At 47.4% G+C, this 23,207-nt stretch overlaps 1 protein-coding gene across 2 annotated transcripts in view; it reads right to left on the bottom strand.

The window, feature by feature from the left end:
• The window catches only part of PAPPA (pappalysin 1), a 257,144-nt gene that overhangs the window by 193,951 nt on the left and 39,986 nt on the right, over positions 1-23,207 (bottom strand). For both annotated transcript variants that reach the window (XM_065946622.1, XM_065946623.1), the window contains exons 3-4: positions 7,793-7,938; positions 2,587-2,880 (exon numbers count right to left, since the gene is read on the bottom strand). In XM_065946622.1, the coding sequence (XP_065802694.1) occupies positions 2,587-2,880; positions 7,793-7,938 (440 nt within the window). The remainder of the gene's footprint in view (positions 1-2,586; positions 2,881-7,792; positions 7,939-23,207) is intronic.

Below are 23,207 nucleotides of genomic sequence, written 5' to 3'. Positions count from 1 at the left end.
TGATGGCTACCACGCAGGTCAACACAAACACAGAACACACCCATCTTCTGCAAAAAGCCAGAGCACTCGAAAGGAAGGAACTCTAAGCAGCCGACCCAGCAAGCTCTCTACCCTCTTGTCGTGACTGCAAAGCCCCCGTGTGTCCCTCTCCCCAGCCCTGAGAACCCGATCCTGGTCTGCATTTTGGATTTCACCCAGCTGCTTTTGTCACCTCATCTATCAGAGATCCTAAGAAAAACAAACATTTCAAAGCTCGTGGTCGCCTTGAATGTGCTTTTGCGGGTGTAAGTTTGTTATCGTAGCTCAGTGAATTAGTTCTGCTGTTAATGGGTCACTGAGCTGAGGGGTTCCTTTAAAAAAGCAACATTAAATCAATCACCCTTTAGATCTGTACAAAGGGGAACAACCACAAAAAAAAGATTTAGTTTATGGGGGTCCGGTAGCGAGTGGCAGCGCCTGGCCCCGAAGAGGCCGGCAAACTTCCGGACTCATGTTATTGTTTATTTTCCATGTGCGCTGAGCTGGCCAAGGCAAGGTGCTGTAGAAATAGAACTTAAGCAGGGCTCTGGGAGTGGACGGGACACCGGATGTGGATGCCGGCTCGGCTGGGAATGGGAGCATGGCAGAAATCTGCTTTTGAGGAAATTCCTAGCACTCGGGTCTTTTTTAGAGACCCCACGCTAGGGGCTGTTTATGGCCCCAAGGGTGGGTGCTGACCATTCAAGAGACCTCGGGTGTGAACTGTATGAACCTTAAGCTGGAGATGCCCCCGGAGGTCGTTCAGTCCAAATGGGAAGCTGGGAAGACCCACAGTCAGTCATAGAACCCACTGGACTTCAGGAGGGACAGCCTCTCTTCAAATGCAATCTGAGACAAAACCCCATCAGAAACAGAAACTGCTAGAAGCAGGCTCCCCTGGTTTAAGCAGAGATGGAGGCCCAGGGTCACACAGCCACTCAGAGTGCCCCCACCTCCCTGACAATGATCTCTCTGGCACAGACTCGAAAACCACCCAGATCGCTCACTGTCCCATTCAGCCATCAGCTAGGTCTCACTGGAAGAGCGGTGTGAGAGGAAAACACAAAAGACGGCCACCTGTGAATCGGGGGTGGTTCTGGTCCCACGGGCTTGTTTAGAGAACTAAACAAGATGGAACACATTAAGGTCCTTTATGAACAATAACCTCTCAATTTTTTTTTTTTTGAAACCTTTGGGCTGAGCTGCATGGTATGTGGGATCTTAGTTTCCTGACCAGGAATCAAACCCACACCTCCTGCACTGGCAGCATGGAGCCTTAACCACGGACCACCAGGGAAGTCCCATGAAGAGTAAACTTTCACATAAGCAGAAATATCGCTATACAAATCAACCTTATGTACCTGTCGCTGGAGAATTTACTCACACTCCTCCCTACTTGCCGTTCTTCTCCCCTTTCTCCCTCCTCCCTCCCTTTCTTCTTAGCAAACGTTTTTTAAAAACACAAGGGCTGTGCTAGGCGCAGAGAGCTCAGTGATGTCTTAGAGACAATCGCTGCCTTCACAAAGCTCACCTGCTTTGGTGGTGGAGAGAAACGCCTAAATTGAATATTGTAATAGATCTGGATGCTCAGCTAACACACACAAGCATCTGGTGCTTTACTCAAAAGCCTCCTGGCCTAGGGGTGAGGCAGAGACCGTCCTAAGAAAGGGGTATCTCGTTCGTTCTTTTTAAGATTTTTTTAATGTGGACCATTTTGAAAGTCTTTACTGAATTTGTTACAATATGGCTTTTGTTTTATGTCTTTTGGTTTTCCTGGCCCTGAGGCACATGGGATGTTAGCTCCCCAACCGGGGATAGAACCTGCACGCCATGCATTGGAAGCTGAAATCTTAACCACTGGACTACGAGGAAAGTCCCAGGATAGCTTGTTCTAATTTTCCAAAGATGTCATAAGGACTAGAGCTGGTCTTGATATACACTAAAAGGAAGTGTAGGGGATCTTGGAATGTAAAGAATGAGTTATTAACACTGTTATCGATAGTATTAAAAAGGACTCTGAGCAGGTATATGCAGTCAGGGAAAAAACAAATCCATCTCATGTAATAATTTCATTATTTGTAAAACCAAAAGAATTCTATTTTACTGTAATAAAACAGTAAAAGAGCATGTGAAAATTTTGTGGTTTTTTTTAAAGTTTCAACAACCACCAGCTTAGAAAACTATAGCTGCAAAAGTAGGAGAAACCTCAGAGATAAATTCCAGAGTTTGCATTTTCTTGAGAAAAGTGGGACCCAGAGATGGGAAGTGACAGACCCCAAGGCAGCAGGTGACTTAGCAGCAGAACCTGACCTTCTACTCAGTTTGCTGACTTTGAGTCCTGGTCAGCTTCCTAAAGTATCTTTCTGAGGAGCTTTTAGATACAACATTGTCCTTGCATCCCTGAGGTACTCATGGAAGGCACAGGTACTCAATTATTTGGGATGAGGACTTGTTGGGATGAAGAGGTCTTAGGAAAGACAGGCAGCCTGCTTGAGCCAGGCTGGGAGGCCACATCTGACACTCTGGCACTCTGGTGCAGGGTGTGGGCCTGCAGAGCATGGGCCTTACCTGCGTAGCTCATGAAGTTGTTATATGGAGTGTTGAAGAAGCTGTGGAAGCCACACGTGTCGTTCCCTGGCCCCGGGTCACCGCAGAACTTGTGTTTCGGAGCTGGGTTGGTGTCACTGCAGAGGTCTCCAGTTTCATAGGAGGGCTCTGTCTCCATGCAGGGGTCGCTGCAAGACTGGATTTCCGAGATGCCTCGGAAGATGTGGTAGAGGCCCAGGCTGTGCCCAATCTCATGGATCATGGTGTGGGTGTGCCCAGGGATGCCGTAGAAAGATGGATTCAAGACGATGCCACCTGCCAGGGGGAAGTAAGAGCGTCAGGCGAACTGGGCACCCTGCTTCCTGCTGCAGGAGTCCCCAGATCCCTCAAGGGGAAACGGGGCATGGCCCGAAGTAACCACAGTCTCCTCCACCCTATGACTCCATGACTGAGAGCTGTTCTGACTTGTGGCATGAATCACTGATGGAGTAGGAAGAAGTCTCAAAGTCATTTTGTGCAATCCCTTCATTTTTCAGTTGAAAACACCGATGCCTAAAGAAGCAAGGCAACTTACTCAAGAGGATTTCAAACTACTTGGAAGTAGTGGCATGATTATAATTCGAGGACTTTGATTTCTGGACGGGCAAAGATTTCAGCTGCAACTTCTTAGGAAGTAACGCATGCCCCTGCTTATGAATATGCTACACAAATTATTTAAATGAAACGCTCATGCCCTGACACCTTGGTTCCGGCTCTCATGTTGCCTTCACTAATGCTGTGAAGTTGAGCAAGTTGATTGCCATCTCTGAATCCCATTTTCGAAGCTCTGTACCCTACGAGAGCACGTATTCATAAAGGCCAGCACTGTGGCGTGTTCAGCATTGTAGCACTGATAACAGTCAGTGTTTCCTGAGCATTTACTAGGTATTTTCAGGCCTTGTGTTCAGTGTTGCGTGTGTTTAAGCACACTTAATCACCTCACAACCCCATGCGAGGGATGCTGACTCACAGACAGGTGAAATAATCGGCCCGTGATTGAATTAGTAAGTGGGGACTTCCGATCTGAACCCGAGATCCGTGGGTTCCAAAGTCAGGGTCTTAATCAGTTCTGGTACTAATGCCCACCACAGGGGCAGAGGGTGGCATCTCATTAAGTAAATGTTGAATGCCATTAAGTAGCTGCTCAATGCCAACCCAGTGTGAGGTTGTGAGGCCTAAGTAATTGCGTGTAAGTAGCCAGCATAGCACCTTACACATAGCAAGTGCCTTGTTTACTGTCTAGCCACTTCTACCCCAAGTGCACCCCAAGAACGAGCAGCATCAGCTTCACCTGGAGGGGATCAGAGATGCAGACTCTTAGGCCCCACCCCAGACCTACAGAATCAAAATATTAAGTGTTTTACCAACAGCCCCAGATGACTTGCCTGTATGTTCTAGTTTGAGAAGCGATAAGGCACCCCACATGTCTTAAAAGAATGACCGTTCCTTCCCTTGGGCAGATAGATGGATCAGACCCTCAGGGAAACCAATGGATAGCATGGTTCTGTGCTTGTTTTTAGCTACTGGAGAAAGACATACAGGTTGGCAGATAGATATTTCAGCTGGAAAATCCAAGTGTGTTTAAGGGAAGGTTAAGCTTCAAGTCCAAGGACAGAGGGATGGATAAAGAAGATGTGGTACATATTTACAATGGAATACTATTCAGCCACTAAAAAGAATGAAATAATGTCATTGGCAGCAACATGGATGGGCCTAGAGATTGTCTTATTGAATGAAGTAAGTCAGGCAGAAATGGAGAAATATTGTACGACAGCCTTTATATGTGGAATCTAAAAGGAAATGATACAAAATGAACTTAGAAAACAGAAAGAGACTCACAGACTTAAGAGAATGTACATATGGTTGCCGTGGGAAAGGACTAGTTCGGGAGTTTGGGATGGTCACATACATACGGCTATATTCCAAGTGGATAACCAACAAGGACCTACTGAATAGCACAGGCAACTCTGCTCAATGTTATGCGACAGTCTAGACGGGAGGGGAGAACAGATACAAGGATATGCATGGCTGAGTCTCTTCGTTGTTCACCTGAAACCATCACAACACTGTTAATCAGCTATACCCCCCATACAAAATAAAAAGTTTAAAAAAAAAAAAGAAAAAGCTTCACATCTGAGCAATTAAGTGCGGAGCAGCACATTACAGGAGAAGGGTGAGGAGGGAGGCCCTTGCTATTCTCTGCTGGCAAGCCTGGAGCAGGCGTGGGGGGAGTTTTATCTCAGGCTGAACGGCTGGGAGGGCGAGCTTGCTCAGCCATGGGGCTCACGGAGTCGATTAATTCTGAGCTGCTCAGAGCCTTCCAGCACAAAGATAAAGATGTACGAGGGGGTGTGTGTGCTTGCACGTGTATATGTGAGAAGCGGCAGGCAGAGGCAGGGAGGAAGAGAGATTGAGACAGGAAATCTCTCTCAATTATTTTCTGTCAATCATAATATGAAACATAATCCCCTTCCCACCCAAGGCTTTTTCCAGGGATCATGGTGTAACAGCAGGAAAAGAGGGTGTGTATATATGATTCTCATAAATTGGGTTTGATTGGGCCTACTGCAGAGGAACCGCTCAGGATCAGCATGTCTCAGGACGGAGAGGGGGCAGCCTGGGAGGCCGGCTGGAGTTAGCCTGACATGGGTTGCAATCTTCATCCCGTTTCGCAACGGCTGTGTGATCTTGAGAAAGGAACTTTGCACCTCTGCCATGTTCTGAAATAAGCAACAGCAGCAGCAGCAGAACACCAAAGATTCTCAGCCTCTCTGTGAAGCTGTAATACTGAGGTCAATGGAGAACGAAGCGGGTGGCGGGGTGCTGGCAGGACCCCATGGGTGTTTCCAGGGGATAATGATAGGATTACAGGCTTGACGTCCAGGCTGGGTCTCCCAGGCTCCCCTCTTCACAGAGCAACAGCACAGAGCTTGAGTCCTGTTTCACTGCTTCTCTTCAAAGGTGAAATAGCTTGAGGCTGACATCATCCTGAAATACTATAACATGCCATGGATTTATGGCCTTCTCTCTTCCTGGTCCTCAGCCAGTCTCTGAAATTCATGGAATTATCAGGAGCATTTCTCTCTCACTGTAGAAACTTGCTGCTCAACGCTTCTAAGCCTCTAATCATGACCCTTTTGGTTGATTTTTCAAAAGGAGAGAATTTCAGTCCTGAGAAGGGTCTTCAGGGGCCCTCTAGTCTAACTTACTCACTTAAAATCTGAAGACATTGAGACCTGGAGAAGGAAATAGACTTGCCTAAGGCCATCCTGTGAAGTGAAGTCACAGCTGAGAACAAACCTGTATGTTGGCTCTGAGCCAGCAAGATTCCCATACATCATGTAGGCATGTGATATGAGCTAATCAGCTTCAGCTTGCCTAAGCTGCACACTCTCTTTCACCCAGCCCCTGTCTGTCTAGGTCTGTCTGTCTACCCATCCGTCATCTATCTCATGGTTTCTCAACAACAGCACTGCTGGTATTCGAGGCCGGGTAACTCTTTATCGTGGGTATCACAGGAGATCCAGCAACATCACTGGCCTCTACCCACTCGATATCAGTAGCATTCCCCCATTTGTGAAATCCAAAAATTTCACTCGACCTTGTCAAATGTCTCCCAGGGCACAAACATCCCCTAGCTGAGAACTGCCAGCTATTTATCACTGTCTCCATCTCTACACAACCACACATATGTGTGTATGCACACACACACACACACAGACATACAAACTGATTTCACTCTCTTAAAAACAACTAGTAGCAGATAGAGCTCTGGAGCAAACTAAGTCTAGAAGTTGACTCAGCACAACTTTATTGTTTGAAGTTGCAAAGCCCCTCAGCTCCAAGATATTGTGGATTTAGAGCAGCTACTGAACTCTGGCTGTAATCATTGGAAAATCGGACAGGCCTGAGGAAAGATCCAGCACTATCCCTCTGCTGAGCCCTAACATTCTCAGAAAAAGGTGCCCACTGAGCCATTACTATTCACTGGCGTAAATAATAGGAACATTCTGACACAGGCAGAAGAGCTAAATAAATTGCAGTGCCCTCACTCAATGGCATATTGTTGCCATTTGGTCACCAGGTTGTGTCCGACTCTTTATGACCCCATGGACTACATAGCCTGCCAGGCTCCTCTGTCCATGGGATTTCCCAGGCAAGAATACTGGAGTGGGTTGCCATTTCTTTCTTCAGGGTATCTTCCTGAGCCAGGGATCAAGGCTGTATCTCCTGCTTTGCCAGGCAGATTCTTTAACACTGAGCCACCAGGGACACCCCCAATGGCATTTTACATGGCCATTAAAAAATCCTGGTCTTTAGAGAACCGGACATAACTCAAAGAGAGGCTTTTCTCTTGTGATGTTAAGTGAAAAAAAAAAAAAAAAACTGGATAAGAAGTAACTTTGAAGATTGTTGCAACATGGGGAAAATGTAGATGGCATAATATTAAGTGAAAAAAAAAAAGAACACAAATTTGCATCTATGCTATGATTTCAGATACGCACAAGTTAAAAAATGCATATCTACATACAGATGCATACTGGTAGGAAACATGGAAAAGTTGAAATTAAAGGACAACAGTGTTTGCTTGGTTCAGAACCCATTGTCATTTCTGACTTTTGGTGATTGGCTTGTATAAACACACGTCTTGTTTATGGATACGCATAATTTGAAAGTAAGAAGAATTCCTGGTGGTGCTGGTGGATGGAACATGGAGGAACAGGGAGTTCTTGCAAACTCTTTGTTTCCTCCTTTCAAGCCAACCCATCACAGGCTGGCCCAGGACAAAGCTGTTACTAGGCTGAGGAGATACTTGCATGAACGAAGAGGCAGGGGGTATACAGAGAAAGCAACCAGTGAACAGAGTCGGAAACCTAAATTCCAATTGTGGTTCTGCCCCTGATTTGGGTGTGACCTTAGATAAGCCCCCTTTGCTCTCCAGATCTTAGTTCCGCCACTGGTAGAACAGAATAAATAGTACCGTGTTATTGTTCAGAGCCTCACTTGATGGCTGACAGATAAGGAATGCTCAAGAGTGTTGCAATATCAAAAGAGATCAATAACTAAGTTGTTCACCGTCATTACCACCACGATCACCATCAGAACTGTGACCACCATCATCATCCTCACTAGTCAGGGTATGCCTGTACCAATCCAACTTCTTCCCGAAGAAGCTTCCAGCTCTCACCTAAGTGCATCAGCGCCTCCTTGTCCCATGGCCAAGTTGCTACTCCTGCCAACTCCTCTTCCGAGGAGTTTGCAAAGAAGATGTTGAGGTGTGTCGATCCATCCAGTCTAAGAATGTTCTTCATCTCATTAACATCCACGTACGCTCTGTAAGAGAAAAAGAACCTTGGCTGTCATCACCATCCGAAAAAAAGGTACTATTCAAGTAACAGGTGCTCCCAGATTAACTGAGTCACACCATGTGCCAGGCACCTGGCTAAGCACTTTATAAACACGACCTCATTGGCTTCCCCCAATAATGTGATACAGTAAGTGAGGGGATCCCATGGTATAAACAAACAAACAAAAAAATGTCCTTGTGAGTTTGAGAAACTTGAAGTTTTCTCAGCTTATTAACAATAGCAGCGTTCAGTTTAGAACCTCAGTCAATCTAAAGCCACAACTGTGTCCCTAGGGACTCTGCTATATTGACTGATGACAGGGCAACATAACACGACATAGATCGAGAACAGACCATGGAAGAGATAACACATATTCTAATCCTGGCTTCTTCTCTACTTCATTCACTATGGACCTTGGACCATTTATTAGGCAAACACAAGTTACGCTGGGAGGCCTGCTTTGCATCTCTATTCCCATCTTGCAAGGGGGTGTTATTATTCTGTTCTCAAGATAAGCAACATGTGGTCCAAAGTGATTAAACAGGTTGCCCAGAGTTGCAGAACTCGGTTTCAAGGTCAATTCTGTCTGGCTTGGAAACATATGTTCCTTTCACTGGGGCACTATCTACCTCCCATAGATGATTCTGCACTCTGTAAGCCTTTATTACTTTGTCCATAAAATAGGCCAAGGTATATATCACATTGGAGGCAGCCATCAGTGCAGAAACCTAGAGTATATACTGATGCATTTGGAAAGTGAATTATTTCCGCACGCTGTCATCATTAGCTCTTTAACACGCCAAACAAACATGTCAGACAGAGAAAGAAATGGCCTTGGAAAAGAGACTGGCATATCCCAGGCACTCAATAAATAAGAGCACTTCCCTTGTGGAGTACGACTCTCCCTTCAGAACAGGAATTATAAAGCTTTGGGCCAGTCACAGACTCAATGGATCACAGAGAGTTATCTTACCCACCGTCACGTTTCTTTCAGGTGGCACTAGAGGTAAAGAACGCGCCTGCGATGCAGGAGACGCAGGTTCGATCCCTGGGTCAGGAAGATCCCCTGCAGAAGGGCACGGCTACCGACTCCAGTATCCTCGCCTGGAGAATACTAGAGCCTGGAGGGCTGCAGTCCATGGAGTCGCAAAGAGTCAGATATGACTGAAGCGAGTTAGCATGCATACGTGCATATTCTCTCTTAGGATCCTTGTGAACAGCCAATAAGCATTTTTGGAATAAAGTTAGAAATGAATCAATGAACAAAAACATATAGAAATAAGCAAGCAGGCAGTCTGGTGTAGTAGGTGAGATAAAACCTGTGAATAATGATCTTTAGTGGTTCAGATGGTAAAGAATCTGCTTGTAATTTGGGAGATCCAGTTCAATCCCTGGGTTGGGAAGATCATCTGGAGAAGGGAATGGCACCCCACTTCAATATTCCTGCCTGAAGAATCCCATGGAGAGAGGAGCCTGGCGGGCTATCGTCCATGGGTCACAAAGAGTTGGGCATGACCAAGAGGTTGACAGAGATCTTTAACGCTTGCTGGGCCCTTCTCTGCGGTCTGACACTACATGAATAATCACCTTCAATCTGCATTACACTGAGGTAGGTGGTATTGCTATCCCCATTTTCCAGAAGAGGGAAAAGAGGCTCACATGACTTCAGACGTTGCTTGGGTCTCACGGCTAGCTGGAACTGTTTTCCTTTCTCACCGTGCTGCCGCTCAAGGGTGGGGGGGGGGGCTGGCACAGAGCCTGGCCAGCTAAACACTAGTGATGCCACCCTTCTCGTTTCTTCCTGGAGTCACAGAAGAAGCTCCCCACATGTGAAGCAGTAAAGTCAGAGGTCCCCAGGGGGGCCTGTAGGACCCTGGCTTCCCCTTTAGCCTCATATCCCTGTTCCCTCCCCTGAATTTCCCAGGGTGTTGTCAGCAACATCTGCCTCCCCCACTCCCCCATCGTGCATCATCCTCAGAGCCTTTACTCACGCTGTTCCTCTCAAGGACCTAGCTCCTCTGATGAGCAAATCCAACGTCTGTGCTGGTATTGCTCCTCCAGGAAGCCTTCCCCGATTCCCACCTCACCTCTATCTCTTCTACCGTCTCTGCACCCCTCCACCTCCTATGAGCACGCGCACTCACACCACTCCAAATACTCCACTGGTCTGTATCTACCACTGTCTGTGGCTCCCTGGGGGCAGGGAATGTGCCTAATTCATCTCTGTTTATCACCCACTTCTCAGCACAGGGCTTGACCCTTGGCAAGCACTCAGGAGATCTGGATGGAGGAGAAAAACACTGGGAAAGAGAAAATCTAAAACATTTAGGCCCCAGTCTCAGCTGCAGCTTCCTTCATATGAGGCTCCAACTTCCTTATCAATACACTGGGGTTAGGAACAGATGCCCAGTGCTTCACGGGGCATTTCTGTGGGTCACGAACTTGTACCTCCACTTGGGGGGGAAGAGAATATGTCTGAAACCTACAGATCCTGGCCCCCCATGTGATCAAGAGCCCATGATTAGTCATGGGACCATAATTTTTCCAGCTTTTCAATTACAAAAAAAAAAAACAAGTTGCACATGTTGTTGGAGATACAGGCAAGGCCTGGAGAAGTCACACCTGTGTCTAGGCTGAGCTGACTAGGAATTCCGAGGACAGAAGCTGAGATAATGACCCAAAATCTCACTACTGTACCTCTGCCCCCCTCAGGTTCTGAGACGAGAAGCCTCATGAGGAGTTTGAACGAGTCTCCTCAGTGATCCGAGTAGAAATGAGGAAGGATAAGGACAACACATGGTAAGTTCTTGCTGTATGCCAGCTACACCTGTTGTCTCACCTTTGTGCAGAATTTGAAGCCACAGGGCAGAGCAAGGAAGATGACCTGTTCTCAAGCCAAAGTCCTGGGTTTGAATCCAGCTCTTCCCCTGGATGTTTGGGTCCCCCCTGGGTTATTTATTTAACTTCCTGTGTCCCCATCTCTTTATACAGAAGATAAAGATGCTCACAGCATCCACCTCATCGAGTCGTTCTGAGGATCTGGGACATTAATAAAGGAAGTGTAAAGGGCTTAGAATAATACCTAGCACACAGAAACCCTGGGTAAATGTTTAGCCATTCCTGGTGTTCATCCCGGTCCTACAGATGAAGGAACAGGGGTTCAGAGATCACATAAACACTGACAAGGCCAAGTCCAAATCTCCGTGTGTCCAACTCTTCCCTCAACCTCACCCTCAAACCCGAGCTCTCTCAGGACCACGGGGAAAAGAAACAAGTGGGAGCGGAATGAAAACACCAAGATGCTGAGGTCTCCCTGGATCGGCCCTTCCCAGACTATTTATTATTTTTTAATTGATTTGTCCATTTCCATCTAGCGCTCTCTCAGGCAGAGAACACACATGTTATTAGAGAAAGTCACCTCTTTGTTCCAGGGCTCCAGGCTGAGAAAGCTTCAGGAGAGGAAGCAAGGGGCGGGGCAGGGGCGGGGAGATGTTTTAATTGGTTGTTTATTCCGATGTAATTGCAGAAACCAATCTTTTCGGTGGGTGGTATTCTTCCTGGCCCAAGGCAGAGATGTGGGATATTAAATAAATAGACTCTCCCTTGCTTGTATATGTTTTTGTTTTGTTTTTGGTTTTGGTTTTTGTTTTTCACACTTTGAGAAGCTCCTGTTTCCCTAAAGAGATGGACCCTCTCTTCTCCAGTTATTTTTGGGGGGGACCCACACAAAGGACAATAGTTGTGTGGCTAAAAGATTTTCTTCTGCTAGCTAAGGTCTTCCTGCCGGTTCAGAGCCAAGCTGGGTGTTTCCCGAAAGTATCAGGGGAAAATCTTGGGCATAGGAGTCCATGTATTTAACTTCCTCCTCCATCTCTTTAAGGTCTATTGGACTTCCCTGGTGGCACCTGTCAGAGCCGGGGACACGGGTTTGATCCCTGGTCTGGGAAGATTCCATATGCCTCGGAGCAACTAAGCCCATGTGCCACAGCCACTGAGCCTGCACTCCAGGGCCCATGAGCCGCAACTACTGAAGCCCACACGCCAGGAGCCTATGCTCTGCAACCAGAGAAGCCATCGTTGTGAGAAGCCCCCACCCCACAACCGAGGGTAGCCCCCACTTGCTGCAACTAGAGAAAGCCCGCACAGAGCAACAAAGACGGTGCACTGCCAAAAGCAGTTAATGTTTAAGAAAAGCTTTGTTCATCCCCTTTGGAGACGGATGGAGGAGACAGCACTGGCGCTCACACTGAGAAGGACCATTCAGAGTTGAGGGAGATGGATGCTAAGAGGAGGAAAAGGGTTTGCCGAAGGCCACTCGCTCTCCGTTTTGTTACCACGGGGAGGTTGGTCCCCTAGGTACACTCTAAATTGGCCAAATTTCTTTAAAAAAAGAAATCACCTCCCCCCAATTCATCTAAATCCCAAACTCTGTGTGTTTATTAATTTATGTGCAGGTTCTACTTGGCTGGACAGTAGACCTGGATCCACAGGCAAGTTGCTTCGCCTCTCTGAGTCTCAGCTAGCTCATGGGGCTACCAGAGGGATGCACCGAGCCAGCTCAGCACCGTCCTGGCACAGACCTCCCCCCATCACCCCGCATTTTCTGGTCTCCAATTATTTTCCTTATTTCCTCGTCGTGGGAAAACCCACCTCCGGGTCACTCTCTGGTCTCAGCCTTCAGAGTCTCATGCCTACCGCCCAATCTTCTCCTCCTCCCCACAACCTCCCATTCAAGTTCTTACAGTTTCCTCATCCCAAGAACCTCTGGGTTTGCCCAGTGATGCCCGTTCCCGAAGCATGCCCATCAGTCTCTTCTCTGCCTTACAAGCTCTCTTCCTGAATCTCAGCCTTTTAAATTCTTACCCTCCCTGCTAGGCTCAGTTCACATGTACTACACGCCACGTGTCCACTCCTGACCACTCTCCCCTGTAAGACGGGGTGATGACGTCCACCCTTCAGGGCTGTCAGGAGGACCAGAGGCAGAAGAAAACGTTCCTCCCACAGTGCCTGACACATTCGAAGGCACTCATTGATTAGCCGGGGCTATTTGTATTGCATTATTATTGTTCTACTAATTACAAGGACAATTATTAGCAACACCAAAATCAACAGCATCAACCTCTAGCTGAAAATGATTTCACCCTCCTCAGAGGCTCCTAATTTTGACTCTAGTTTCTGTTATCCCGCTCGGGATTATCCTCGTGGACTTTCCATCAGCCTGCAATAAGCTTCAAACTTATAAGCCACGTCTTTATCCTCTCTGTATTGCCGACAACTTTCCTTCAAGAGACAGAGCTCTCTCTGGTTGGCAGCCTTTGAGCACCTCTCTGGTGAGCTTCCCAGGTGATGCAGTGGTAAAGAATCTGCCTGCCAATGCAAGAAATACAAAAGACGCAGGTTCCACCCCTGGGTAGGGAAGATCCCCTGGAGGAGGAAATGGCTACCTGCTCCAGTACTCTTGCCTGGAGAACGCCATGGACAGAGGAGCCTGGTGGGCTGCAGTCCATGGGGTCCAATAAGGAGTGGAAGGCCTCTAGTCACGAGCCTATGTATGATAGCACTTTTGTACCAACTAATAAAGTCACCTCTCCCTTCGAGGCGGCAGGGGCATAGCTCCCTGCAAGGGGGCACAGTGTGGAGAGTTAAGCGTGGGGAGGATTGCAGCATCCACCTTTCATTTCAGCTGGACACCCCCGTGCGAAACCTCAGTGCCTGGATTTCTGGCCCGCTCCCGTTATGCTCGGCTGCCTAGGTTGCAGCTCTGAGTCCCCATCTATTCAGTGAGCTTGTGAACTACCAGCATTTTCCAAATCGAGGTCTATGGAAGGCTAAATCCACAAGGAGCAGAGGCACATTTAAAGGAAAAAAGAGTTTCCAAGTCAGAGGGCTTCAGGACATGCTCTGTTAAACAAGGTTCAATACATATATTTTTTTAATTGCAAGAATTTTCAGAGCCTTTAATATACAAAATGGGAGTAAGACAGAGAGCGTATGAAGTATTCCCAAACACATTTGACCATAATCCTTTTTCCCCCGCCCCACCGCTGCCCCTGCCAAAAATCAAATAACAGCACAACCAACTGAGCTTGGGAAACGCTGGGCTGAGTTGGAAAGTCCCTTCTCACTCAGATCCTCTCCCGACTGCCTGTCAAGAGAGGTGTCTTGGTGTCTCTCTTCTTCCCGCGCGGCCCTTGTACCTGGCTCCGCTTGTGAGGGCTGCGGGTCCCCTGGAATGTCAGTTTCAGGACGGGGCCTGGCCAAGGCACTCTCATGGCTTTCCCCCTTCTGCCAGAACTACATTTCAAAGCCATGAGAGCAGTCCTGGAGGGAGATCAAAGCTCTCTCAACTCAACTGTCATTAGGATATTTTCTTTATGCATCTCACTCCCTGGTGAGTGCCAACGACATATTTCCTAAATGCACTGGCCTGAGATGGTACAACTCGGTAATAATCTCAATGAGAGGGCTGTCAGGGCCTGTTTTATTGAACGAGAAGCAAAAGGGAACTGCGTTCAAAATGCAGAACAACAACAACAATCTCTCCAACGGAGTCATGAAGGCATCAAGTTTTTCCAACTCCAGACCATAAAGGCACTAGCTTTCCTCTTTTCAAGATGGTGACAGGCAAGGTACAGTGAGTTCAGGTCAAGACTGTGTCTCTATTACCACTCAAAGCAAATGGACTCCCCACCGCACAAGTGATGGCTGAGACCTTTGAGGACGGCCAAGCCGAAGTCCTGCTCCCGGGGCCCTTGATGGGCACAGGCGACTGACGGGAATGGTGCTGCCCATCTGTAAATACCGTTCATTCAAAGAGGGTTTGTCTGAGCTGCTCCTGGCTGAGAACTGGCTATTTCCAAGCTAGAGGCTCTTTCAGATTAAGGGGAAGCACAGCAGAGTGCTACAGAAAAACTCGTCTTTTTTTTTTTAAAGTGAGCTTTCTTTAAATATGACAGCATGGTGTTTACCCGCTCAATGGACACAAACCTGAGCAAGCTCTGGGAGCTAGTGAAGGACTGGGAAGACTGGCATCCTGAGGTCCACGGGGTGGCAAAGAATCGGACATAACTTAGCGTCCGAAGAACAACAACATTTAGATGGAACCTTAGATCTTTACTCTCCTTGTAGCCCAGGAAGAGGACGGTCTCACACAGCAAAACTCTGTAATTACATGGTTAAGTGTTCTCAGATGGATTTCTAGACAGAAATGTTCTGGACTTAAGTCTATTCTTCATGCAGTGGTATGAGAGTGGGGCATACGTATGTCAAAGCCTGTGATGCATTTTTGTATTCACTATTTTCTTCTGGCATTATACACCAAGACCTACCTAACTACTGTCATCCCTGGCCTTACTTTTCTTTTGGAGGAAAAAAAAAGCCATATTTTAAGACAGATAGGATAGAGGTCAAATTCTCCCTCTTCTAGCAAGTGACCCTGTGACCTTGAGAAGGTACTCAATCTCTCTCAACCTCAATTTCCCTATCTGTAAAATGAGGATTATAAAATTCAACCTAGAAACGGGTATATAAAAATCCAAAGGGTAGGACACAAGAATGTCCCTAAAAGACGGCTCAACTCCAGTTTCATCCATCTCATTAGAACTGATTCAAATGAATTCTTTTTAACGGCTGAGTAATATTCCATGGTGTATATATACCACAGCTTCCTTATCCATTCGTCTGCTGATGGGCATCTAGGTTGCTTCCATGTCCTGGCTATTATAAACATATATATGGAATTTAGAAAGATGGTAATGATAACCCTATATGCAAAACAGAAAAAGAGACACAGAAGTACAGAACAGACTTTTGAACTCTGTGGGAGAAGGTGAGGGTGGGATGTTTTGAAAGAACAGCATGTATATTATCTATGGTGAAACAGATCACCAGCCCAGGTGGGATGCATGAGACAAGTGCTCGGGCCTGGTGCACTGGGAGGACCCAGAGGGATCGGGTGGAGAGGGAGGTGGGAGGGGGGATCGGGATGGGGAATACGTGTAACTCCATGACTGATTCATGTCAATGTATGACAACCCCCCCTTCCCCCCAAAAAAAAGACTGCTCAACTCATGAAAAAACCCTAAGATGCAAAATTTTATCTAACTCGCTCATGGAGCTAGGGGCTTCCCTGGTAGCTCAGTGTGAAAGCATCTGCCTGCCATGCAGGAGACTGCCTATAAGGCAGGAGCCATGGGTTCAAACTCTGGGTCAGGAAGATCCCCTGTAGAAGGAACCCACTCCAGCATTCTTGCCTGGGAAATCCCATGAATGGAGGAGCCTAGCAGGCTACAGTTCATAGGGTCTCAAGAACCGGACGCAACTTAGCGACTACACCACCACCATCACTATGGAACTAGAGGAAACTGGCCTTGGATCCCAATGTTTATCGTGTCTCCTTCCCATCAGTGTACCCTGGTTCCATCACTGGACCAATGTGTTTATCTTCCTCATAGGCAGCTGCCCCATCTCTACAACTCACAGAAAAAAGTCCTGTAACATTGCCCATTTCCAAATTCTGATTGCAGCCTGTCATTCCCATGGAAGATCTCAAGTCCATGGGGCGCTCCTCCACGTTCAGAACACACCAGACCATTTGAAAGTGATTATCAAATATAGAGATCAAAGCCACTCAACACAAGTCATTAAAACAAGATAAACCTCAGAATGTTTATTGCATCCATATCCTTGTTCCAAATAACAAGCTTTCTCCAAACTGTGACCAGTTCTAAAACCTGGATGTTGTACTTTTATCCCAAGGGGCCTAATGATCTGGACTTTATTCTCCCGCTCAGTTTCATTGTCAGAAATGCCTAAATCTGCCCCTCCTGTGTGTAAGAAGGGGCAAAGAAAAAACACTTGACGAGTTGATTTAAATTCTCAGAATCCTGAATGATTGGTTTCAAAGATAATAACTCTTATATGGAAGCTTGACACGCAATCTAAGAAAAATGCAACAGCATCAATCAAAGATCAATTGAAAATTGATCATTTTTTAAATTCTTTTACTGAATGAGTCATTCTTTCACTAGCTATCCTTTAGCCTCCCTCCCTTCCTGTCTGCCTGCTTTCATTCTTTCCTTCTTAACTTCCTTCCTCCTTACATATGATTCATTTTTTTCCTTTCATTCTCCAATACTTATTGAGATTATATCCTATACTATACTTTAAGCTAGACGTTGGGCATAAAATATGAATGAGAAACACTTTTCTCTATCAAAGAGCTAGCAGTTTTATGAACGATGCAGGACAAATTATCGGATGATCACAACACGATGTGATAATACTAATAAAACCTACCATTTGGGGGAGTTTACTATTATACACACTGGCACTGCTTAAGTCCCTTTTTAAATTGTCTCTTTGAAGCTTTACAAAAACCTTATGTGTTAAGTATGAGTAGTCCCATACTTGCAGGGGAAGAAACCAGGGTTCAGTGGGGGTGACACCGCTTTCCCAAGACCCTCCTTGGCACTCCTAGGCTGTAAGTCACACGATACAATCCCTGGTCTCTTGGAACCCACACGCTCTAACCATCAGTCTCTTACCTTTGCCTCTGATCTGTGTTATGACAGAGCGAGTGCTGAATGTGAGGAAAGCACAGGGGGTGGCATTTAACCCAGGTGAAGGCCGGGGGGAGGCATCATTGTGGTTTTCATGGGAAGAGTACACTTTGGACCCAGTGTGGGAGGCAGAGGAAAAGAGGCTTAGAAACACATAAGAAGAGGAAGACACAACAAGTCCTCTGGTTTCAAAGCTGGGACCCCGGGAGTAATTTCACAAGAGGCAGCTGGCGGGGTCAGCAATGGCCGCATCAGGGGGGGCCTTGTCCACCAGGCTGTGGAGGCTGGGCAATGTCCTGCAAGCTTTACGCAGACCCTGGCAGACTTTTATGGAAGAGAACAAAACAATCTGGTTCATGTTTTCCAAAGAGCCTCCTGGAGGAATGTTGGAAGATGGACTAGAAGAGGGATGAAAGTAAAGGCATCGGCAGTGGCTTGCAGAAAACGGAGTAGATGTGAGCATGCCTAAGAAGGAGAGCTATTTACGCACCACGATCATCTGATGTTTGGTGCGGTCAGGAGTGAGAGGAGGTGAAATGACGGGTCTGGGTTCTGACGAGGTCTACTGGAGTGCTGCTCTTTTATGATTCTCAGGTTCTACAAGTCAACCCCCCACTCCCATCCCCCGCTGCTGCCCTAAACTCTTGGTCCACCCACCAACTCTGTCTTTCTGGGGCTGTCATGTCACGTGGAAGGTCAAGGTCCACCCCCAGGAAAATCACGGGCCTGCAGTTCTCTGCAGGAAAGGGTCCTAATGAAACCAGGAGATGGCTGGGACTGAGAATCCTGAGGAAATGGACAGGAGGAGGGGAAGGTGCTGATTCAGAGAGGCAGGGAGGATCAATGGGCAGGTTCTCAGATCTTAGGATCGTCTTAAAAACTGACGTGAAAGTAGCAATCTCTCATTCTGACAAATGAACACAGCATTCAAAAGGTGAAACTCCCATACATGCTGTCCCTCATATCATAAAATAATGGGGACTGATGTAGGTCTCTGAAGGAAGGAATAAAATAATCTCAGAATAAAGGACACCAATTTAAAAGGAATACCTTTTATTGGGAGCTACTCAGCTCCTATTTTTCTCATTTCTCACTCTGAAAAAGGCTTCTAGAGATTTGTGGAGCAGAAGGCAGAGTGTCAGACACCTGACACTGGTTCCTGGCAAGTTCAGCTCCACTCACTTGGTTAATGTGCCCCATCCTTCCAGACCCAGCCTAGAAGCGACTCTGACCCCTGATGAGTCAGGTACCCACCCATGCTTCCCTCAGCACCTTGGACTTCTCCAACTAGCTACTTATTTACCTGCAGGAAATTCCACGAGGGCAGAATCACACCTATCTTGTGAGATGCTCGTTGTGACCCCAGCACCTTGCAGAGTGCTCACACATAGTAGACATGCCCCCCGCCCCCTACCAGCCCCCCTACACACAGATGAACCATCACTCTCCTAACATTTTCTCCTGGGGTTCTACAATCTCTGCTTTGATAGCCCCAGGGACTCCAAGTTTACTGATTTTCAAGGACGCCATGAAACTTCAAGAATCCCCTGATCTGTAAGGAAGACCAACAGCTGAACTGTGATGGTGTGTTCAAAAGTACAAGGACGGTGATACAGGGATCGCATGTCGAATCATTGCTCTCACAACAGCAACGCACAGTTCCAGGGCCCTCCGCTCTCTCTCTCCACCCCCTCACTTTCTTCTTAGAGGATCAAAACCACAATTGATAAATAATACAACTGACCACACTGAGAAGGATATACACAGCTCGCCGACAGCCCTGTGGTTGGTCTTACACTTGATGTTCAGTTAAATAAAGACAAATCACCTCTGTGTTGCAAGCTGTTGCAGCCACAGAGTTCTGAGGACAGGCGGCGATCTCACTAGACTCTGTCGTTTCACTCTAACTTTTAACCATTTAAAACTTAAGTGATGTGAAGACTGACCCCACACATTTATAGTTGGGGAGATCTGAGCAAGAATGACATTATCATCAATGCGGGTCAATATGGCAGCTTCTGGGTGTTAGCCTGGGCCCATACAAATCACCTTGTTGTTGTTCGGTCCCTCAGTTGTGTCCGACTCTTTGCGACCCCATGGACTGCAGCACGCCAGGCCTGTCCTTCACCATATCCTGGAGTTTGCTCAAACTCCTGTCCATTGATTGAGTCAGTGAGGCCATCCAACCATCTCATCCTCTGTTGCCCCGCTCTCCTCCTGCCCTCGAACTTTCCCAGTATTAGCTGAATCTGACGGTCCTATGAAGACCTACAAGACCTTCTAGAACACCACCAAAAATGATGTCCTTTCCATCACAGTGAACTTCCCTGGTAGCTCAGACGGTAAAGAGTCTGCTTACAATGCGGGAGACCTGGGTTCGATCCCTGGGTTGACAGGATACTCTGGAGAAGGAAATGGCAACCCACTCCAGTACTCTTGCCTGGAAAATCCCATGGATGGAGGAGCCTGGTAGGCTACAATCTAGGGGATCGCAATAAGTCAGACACGAGAGTGGAATGCAAAAGTAGAAAGTCAAGAGATACCTGGAGTAACAGGCAAGTTTGACCTTGGAGTACAAAATGAAGCAGGGCAAAGGCTCACAGAGATTTTTTGCCAAGAGAACACATCGGTCATAGCAACCCCCCTCTTCCAACAACACAAGAGACAGATCACCTAACCTTAGGCAAATCATAGACGCATCTAAAGTAAGAACTACCCAGTCATTCTAGGAGATCAGTGTCATCTCTCATAGATGTATATCATCTCTGGATGATCCTGCACAAGCCTAGTTAGTAACTTCCACAAACTTGGGTTTCTTGGGGGATAAAAAAAAAAAGAGACAGCTCTCCAAGGGTCATGTGAAAGTCAGGTTTCAAACATGGGGAAATAATGCTGGGAAGTATGACACTCTGTGTCAGGCTGTTGAAAGTAGAATTAAATTCAAATTGATTTTTGGAAAGAGGATGCCACGTTCGGGGCCTGAGAGAAAAGCAAAGAGCAGGGGGGCAGGCTGCCCAAGGTGGAGCTCTTTCCTGAGGCTTTAACTGGGGCCGGGGTGACAGCGGGAGGATTTTTTTTCCCCACTTGTCACAGAGTATAATTGCTCCTTCATTGTTACTCTCTACCTGTCGTGCTCAATTAGATATGGGGACTGGCAGATACTTTGAAGGTAGGGACTGGCTCTCATTTCCCTGAATGTCCCCAGTGTCAATGCGTTTGTATTTTTCAATAGTCAGCACCTCTCCCCTTCCATTTTTTTTTTTCCCCTCTAGCCCCAGTCCCCACAAGCCTGGAATATAATGCCTGAGCAGGTAACAGATCTGAGAGATCATCTGTCCCAGTTCTCCCATTTTACAGAGGCAGAATTTGAAGTCAGAGAAGTGACTTCTTCCTTGGTGGCTTTGAAGTTACTTGGAAGGATCTAGTCACTTCCTTCTGCATGCTCTGCCAATCCAAAGGCAAACTCCCTCATGTCTGCATTCCCCCCCACTCTGGAAGATTCTGAGACACTCCAGGCTTTGGTGGAGTGACAGTCACCACTGGCCTTGGTGGCCATCAACACTGGTTAGTAGCGAGAAGCCAAGCTCGAGTCTCAGAGCTGTGGCTGGCTGGCTGAGCTCCAAAACGGCTGAAATCAATGAACATCAGAAGCTTGAAATGGAGGACACGATCCCTCTCGCCTTCCACCCATCATCACCAGACCCACAAAATGACGTAGACTCTGGGAAAGAGGGAGAAAGAGAAGCAGAGAGGGATGGAGAAAGAAAACACCCCTCCATAAATATGAAGAAACAGGAGCCTCTTCCACGCCTACAGACAAACCCGTGAACCACGCACTGTGGTCCACGCAGTGGTTTTGTGTCTGCAGAAGGTGTGAGTAGAAGTGGGGGGTTCCCTCTCAGGAGATGGAAAACTGGCCACCTGCCAGCCGGCAGGTACCAGCTGGGCTGAAATCAATCGAGGGAAACGTGTTTCCCGGAAACAAAACGTACCGGGGTCTGTTCAGCCCTTCCTCACAGTCCGGCTGCTCCATCCCTAACCTGGAAGGGCGTCTGGCTGAGCGCTGAGGCTGTGATGAGTGGCTGGTGTCACCAGTGTATGGAGGAAGGAAAATGAGAGTGCTGACCGAGCCAAACACAGCGTGGAGAAAACCCAGCCGCCTCCCACTGAGGCCCTCGAAAGGGCACCACGCCTTCCATCTGTCTGTCCAGGGCACTAGGGGTGGAAACGTATGTCTAAGAAAGGGGTGAGAGAGCGAGCAGCTCCCACCTGGCGGGGGCCGCCCCAGCGTGTCTCGGAGGAAAGGGTCCAACCTTAACCTGGAAACCCTCAGGTGGGTGTGCTGTGGCCAGGTCCCCAGGCGCAGGGTGAAAACCAGCTCCGTCCTACCCTGCCCCGTGGGGTCCTGAGAGCCCTGGGGGCACCGGCCTGGCTTCCAGCCCCCTCCCTAGGATGTGCACGGGTGAACTCCTTGGTAGGATCCTCGGGACCCCGACAGGCCTGTGATTTTTGGGGGAAATGCATACACTCCATGTGAGCTGCTGCCTAACCCTTGGGAAAGTGAATACATTAGCATTTCGTACATGCCGCGCTTTGGGAGTAAAGGAAATCTTTTAAAAATGGAATCGATGGGTGTCAAAATCAAAAGCCCTTGGTAGTACGGAGTGATTAGGTCACATCCAACTCCCAGTCCAGCCCAGAGGTTCTATCAAGGGGGCTTAGGGTTCGAGAGGGGCTGGGAATCGGGGGAAGTGCATGTCAGAGGTCAGAAGGTTTCCCAGAGACAGAAAATCTCCAAACATTGTTACTTTGCATGGTCACTAAGTCCCAGGTGCTGTTTTAAAGGGTTGACCGGGTATACTTTTGTGACATCCCCTAAAACCACCCAACGTTACTTTCATTCCTGGTTTTGCAGAGGAGAAAACTGAGTCTCTGATCATGGAAAAGACTAGTTCAAGGTCACAGAAATAGTAAGTGGCTTGATTCACATCCCCTCTGTCTCTGAAACTTGTGTTCTTATTTATTGTCTGGACTATCCAATCCCTCACTCTTCCGCACTGTCTTGAGCATTTTATTAATCACATCTTCAGGGGCCACAAGCAATTCTTCTCCTGCTCTCCATCACCCTTCTAGTCTGCTCTCAAAGACCAAAGTCACGGGTGTTCACGGGTCACACACAGAACCTGTGAGTCAAGGTGGGCTTTGTTCAGAAGAAAAGCATGAGGAAAATCCAGACTGAATCAGAGGACACCAGGCCACGTGGACCAGGGGGTCTGAATGGGGTGTTTGCATATCTACACTCAAGCACGCATAAGGGCTGGATACAGTCAAAAAATCTAGGAGCTTCAGCTGAATCAGTGACCCACCCACTATGACCTCCCTCAATACTGAGGGGACCGTCCCCTGTTGCAGAGTTGTATCCTCTAACACAGACATCAGAGTGTTTTCAAAGTAAACTAGTGTGTGAGCTCAATGAGTTTGATAGAAGTTATGTGGTCTTCATTTAAAAAACCAATTCTGTGGTCAGTCCTTAGAAAAAAAAAAAAAGAAGTATTTTAAGAATGGAAGTAATCTGAACAAATGCCCTCAGTGTGAGCACTGCAGTTTCAGCCAGACCCTCTTCTTGAGTCTGCAGTCTCCGTAAGACCAAGCTGGGAGAAGAGGAGCCCACGTGTGCCTGGGGGCAGAGGGGCGC

The sequence above is a fragment of the Muntiacus reevesi genome, chromosome 10, assembly GCF_963930625.1.
Source record: "Muntiacus reevesi chromosome 10, mMunRee1.1, whole genome shotgun sequence".
Taxonomy (NCBI): domain Eukaryota; kingdom Metazoa; phylum Chordata; class Mammalia; order Artiodactyla; family Cervidae; genus Muntiacus; species Muntiacus reevesi.
The sequence above is the reverse complement of the archived record's forward strand: the minus strand, read 5'-3'. Positions and strand labels throughout refer to the sequence as shown.